The sequence below is a fragment of the Otolemur garnettii genome, unplaced genomic scaffold (genome assembly GCF_000181295.1).
Source record: "Otolemur garnettii isolate 467f Iridium unplaced genomic scaffold, OtoGar3 scaffold00022, whole genome shotgun sequence".
In the NCBI taxonomy this organism is placed as follows: Eukaryota; Metazoa; Chordata; class Mammalia; order Primates; family Galagidae; genus Otolemur; species Otolemur garnettii.
Window position 1 is genome coordinate 22,686,420 of NW_003852417.1, and position 5,194 is coordinate 22,691,613.

A 5,194-nucleotide genomic window follows, 5' to 3' on the forward strand; every position below is an offset into this window, starting at 1 on the left:
CCTGTGGTCCCAGCTACTTGGGAGGCGGAGGCAGGAGACTCGCTTGAACCCAGAGTTGGAGGTTGCTGTGAGCTGTGAGGCCACAGCACTCTACCCAGGGTGACAGCTTGAGACTCTGTCTCAAAAAAAAAAAAAAAATACCAATTATTGGCTTAGTACCTATAGCTCAAGCGGCTAAGGCACCAGCCACATACACCAAAGTTGGTGGGTTTGAATCTAGCCTGGGCCTGCCAAACAACAATGACAACTACAACCGAAAATAACCAGGCATTGTAGCGGTGCCTGTAGTCCCAGCTAATTGAGAGACTGAGGCAAGAGAATCGCTTAAGCCCAGTAGTTGGAGGTTGCTGTGAGCTATGATGCCATGGCACTCTACCCAGGAGGACAGCTTGAGGTGCTGTCTCAAAAAAACAACAAAAAAAACATTTATTGGGTAGCTCATATTTTTACTGATACTCTCCTTTTTGCTAAGGGTTTTCCACATGGTTTCCTTGGTTATTAAATCTTTAGTTGTCACTTGGTCTCCGTTCTCATTGATAACCCTACTCCTAGGCCCTTTGTCTTCTAGATCCTTAACTATGGACTAGCTAGAGTCACAGAGACTGGCTAGGATGTCGGATACTTTGACTTAACACCTAATAGAGAACTTCAGGGGGGTTTCTAAAACAGTTGCCAAAACTTATATACATAGCTTTGATTATATGAACTGTGATATTTTCTTTACAGTAGAGCAACTGGTAAACTGTTTTCCTTTTCTGGTTCCAATTGCTATGTTCACTTAAAAATTAAAATAAAAAGCGTGGTCTGGAGCTAAAATGCCTGAGTTTGAATTCTTGCTTAGCAAGAACTCTGTTCACTGGCTTTGTGACTTTGGACAATTTACTAAAAGTTTTTTCCACCACATAAGATTATTGTGAGTGTTAACTTGATAAATAAAGTAGAACCTCCATAGCTGACCACCTCCCTACGTTGACTACCTCATTAAGTTGACCTAATTTTCTTTTTTTTTTTTTTTTGTTTTTGAGACACAGCCTCAAGCTATCCCCCTGTGCTGTGGCATCATAGCTCACGGCAACCTCTAACTCCTGGGCTCAAACGATTCTCCTGCCTCAGTCTCCCTAGTAGCTGGGACTACAGGCACCTGCCACAACGCCCAGCTATTTTTTGGTTGCAGCTATCGTTGTTTGGTGGGCCTAGGCTGGATTTAAACCTGCCAGCTCAGGTGTATGTGGCTGGCACCTTAGCCGCTTGAGCCATAGGCGCTGAGCCAAGTTGACCTAATTTTCATAGACTGGACATACACCACATGTACATATCAGCATTAGTAGGCCTAGTTCCTTATGTTGACCACCTACCTATATTGACTGATACTGGACTTTGTTACAGTCCCTTGGGTGGTCAACAGGTTCTACTGTACATGTAAAGTATAAGTGCTTGTCATATATTGAGTACTCAATAAACGTTAGTTGTTATTACTACTATACCACATCACAGGAACTATGAGAAAGATTAGATGTTTAAGTGCTAATTTGTATATTGTTTGTTTGTTTGAAAGGGGACAATTCATCTCTTTCGAAAACCACAAAGATCCTTTTTTGGCAAGTTACTACAGGAATTTAGACTTGTAGCAGCTGACCGAAGGGTAAGTTATTCCTTAATCTCCATTTTAATTACTGAATAAAGAATATTATAATATTGAAAGAAGGTAATTTTTAAGGCAAATGGAAAAATCCCACTACACTTTTCATTTTTCCATGTTGGATAAGTATTATTTAAATGTAAACTTACAGTCGTTTGGTGTTCAGTTCTGCTTTGTTGGGAGGAAAAGAGTATTGAGTCAAAGTGTTTATTCTTGGGCTGGTTGTGGTGGCTCACGCCTGTAATCCTAGCACTCTGGAAGCCAAAGCAGGTAGATTGCTTGAGCTCAGGAGTTGAGACTAGCTGGAGCAACAGCAATACCATGACTCTAAAACATAGCCAGGTGCTATGGCGGGTGCCTGTAGTCAGTCCCAGCTACTCAGAAGGCTGAGGCAAGAAGATCATTTGAGCCCAGTAGTTTGAGGTTACTGTGAGCTATGACACTATTGAGGGCAACAAAGTGAGACTCTATGTCTCAAAAAAAAAAAAAAAGTATTCTAATTCTGAAATGTTTTAAGAAACATCATTTTGCAATTGCCTTTTGTTATTTATATATATATTTATTTAATTTTTTGAGACAGAGTCTCACTTTGTCACCCTCAGTAGAGTGCCAAGGCATCACAGTTCACAGCAACCTCAAACTCTTGGGCTCAAGTGATTTTCTTGCCTCAGCCTTCCAAGTAGCTGGGACTATAGGCACCTGCCACAATGGCTGGCTAGTTTTAGAGATGGTCTCGCTCTGGCTCAGGCTGGTCTCCAGCTCTTGAACTCAGGCAATCCACCTGCCTTGGCCTCCCAGAGTATTAGGATTGCTTTTTGTTATTTTTTAAAAAATTAAATGGTTGTAATCTAAAGCTATGTTTTCTCACTTTTAACGTAAGGCCGGAAAAAATATATAATGCTTTGAGACTATTACTAAAAAAGTATATTTGCTATCCTTTTTGGCTACCAATATAGACTCTGCTGTTTTCATTCTTTTATTATTGTCTAAATTCTCTAAAACTCTGAGGGCAGTAACTATGTGTGTTTTGCTCACCTTTGTATGGAAGTACAACGTAACTACTCAATAAATATTTGATGAGTTTTAAGTAAAACTAGCTTCAACAAAATGTAATATTGAGCAGTGTCAATGATTTTGACCTTGCACTGTGAATTAGGCTAGAATGTTTTTTTCTTTGCATTTTCCACTTTATCTCCTGTTTCTAAACCTTGGAGTATAGTCAAAATTCAGTAAATCTAATATACGGAGATATTTTCACACCCAGAATGAGAATGTTAAAGAGCCAAGGGTAAGGAATTCATCTTTTTCTTAGATGTGTAGTCCATTCAACATGATTTCTTGAGAACAGATAGAGCTCTATGATGTTGATGGAGAGGAACAGTATTACAGAAGTCAAAAGGAAATTCCTTAACAATTCACTTTATTGAGGTACGGTAAACCACAGCATAGGTAGTAAGGAATAAAATCAACATAGGAACACCTGAACTGTGCCAATATTCTCTGTCATAATTTACATTTTAAGAGATACCCTGGGCTCATCTCTCTTTATGACTGCTCATAATTCTCAGTGATTTCGTATTTCAAGATCCTCATCTCTCAATTCTTTACTTCTTCACCACAAATAATCTTGTCCTCTATCCCTCACAGTCATCCAATCCTGTGGTCATACCAGAGACTTTATCTCTTATAATAACTAGATCCTCCTATTATCTCAATTTCAGGCATTTCACTCACCAGTCACCAGCTGCTGTCTTTCCAGTTCACTCCTGTTACCCCAACTCCATTTTTCTATTTTACTGCAACCTCCAAGCCATTGACTTTGCCATATTTTCAATATTTTCACCTCCCTTATCCTCATTTGCTTCCTTATCCAACTTAGAGTTTATGGTCCATCATTATCATTTTCTTTTATGCAGGGTGTCCATAAGGTTTGTGTGCAGTTTAAAATAGACAGCTGGTTTAGACTGCACATGAACTTTATGGACACACTGTATATTTTCAACTCTTTTGTGCTTCCTTTCCCTCTGCCATACTTCCCTGGAAAATCCTTAACCTTCATTAAGTTGACTTTCTATTCTGTACCTGCACCTAAGCAACTGAATATAGAGAGAAACAAAACCATGCTGACTGGTCCTACTTTGAATTCATAATCAAACACGCTGTTGGTGCTGCCCATACTATGTTCCCGTAGCTCAAATGTTTTCTACTTTCCTAGATAACCTTCTCATACCATTTTCTTTCCTTTCTATCCTCAGACTTCCAAAACTTTTTTTATCCTAGCTCTCACCTGATGATATTGCTCCCTATTTCACTGAGGGAAAAGAGCTAATCAGAAGGAATCCTGTACATCCCATCATTAGCATTTCAACCAACACTCTTGCCTTCCCTCCTGTTGTATGAATCAACACTTCTACTATGTAAGGCCAATCCCTGTACTTGTTGGCTACCCAGAGATGATGGTCCTTTAATTGTGCCTTCTGTTTCTCACATCATTGTTCTTGCATCATTCTCTGCTTTCTTGCATCATAATTGCATGTTGGATGTTGAATGCTCCATTTCTCAGCTTACTTTTCTAACACTACTTAAGTCTGTACTGTCTGTTCACCTTCTCTTTTCCCTGTCTATGTTGAACACAAACCACCTTGAGAGTAGTCCCCACTATAACACATAAACAGCTTTTACAACATAACCAGTAACCTCTGTGTTGCCAATATCAATGGTTGTCATCATTTTTTAACCTTACTTGACCTTCAACAATGTTTAAAAAAAATTGGTCACTTCCTTCGTTAAAACACTTATTCATTTGGACTTTGAAATGACACTCTTGGTTTTGCTCCTACTTAACTCAGGCTTTATTTTTTAGTCTTTTCTGCCACTTTAATCTTTCTGACCTCTACATTTTGGAGTATTGGCTTAGATCTCCAACCTCTCTTTTTTATGTTCATATGTGTCTCGGGATACCATCTAGATGTTGATTACCCCATATTTGTATTTGAAGCACTAACCTCACCCCTACCTCTGTTTTCCTATAGATTCCTTTTCAGCATTCCTCACCTCTACCTCTGTATTCCTATAGATTCCTTTTCAGCATTTCCACCTGGATATCTAATAGGCATCTGAGACTTAATATGGCTGTCTTTGAACTTTGATCTTCCGTTGCTTCCCCACTAAATGCCCACTCTTTTCTTCCAAATGCTCAGGTCAGAAAATATGTAGTCATTCTCAACTCCTTTCTTTCCCTTATACCTCACATCGATTTTATAAGTAAATCTACAAGCTCTTTCTTCAACATAATACTCGGAGTCTGATTCTTCTAACACCTTATCACCTTTGAAGCTGCCATCATTTCTCACATGGATTATTACAGTCACATTCTAAGTGATCTTCCTACTTCCATCCTCACTTCCTATACCATATGTTCTCCAAATAGAAGCCACAATGCTCTTTTAAAAATGTAAGCTAAGGCTCGGCGCCTATAGCTCAACCGGCTAAGGCGCCAGCCACGTACACCTAAGGTGGCGGGTTCGAATCCCCAGCCCGGACCCGCCAAACAAC

General features: G+C 39.5%; 1 protein-coding gene across 1 annotated transcript in view; it reads left to right on the forward strand.

The window, feature by feature from the left end:
• SLC30A6 (solute carrier family 30 member 6) overlaps positions 1-5,194 on the forward strand; it is a 57,470-nt gene that overhangs the window by 8,813 nt on the left and 43,463 nt on the right. The window contains exon 2 of the mRNA XM_003787513.3: positions 1,556-1,642. Coding sequence (XP_003787561.1) covers positions 1,556-1,642 — 87 coding nt within the window. The remainder of the gene's footprint in view (positions 1-1,555; positions 1,643-5,194) is intronic.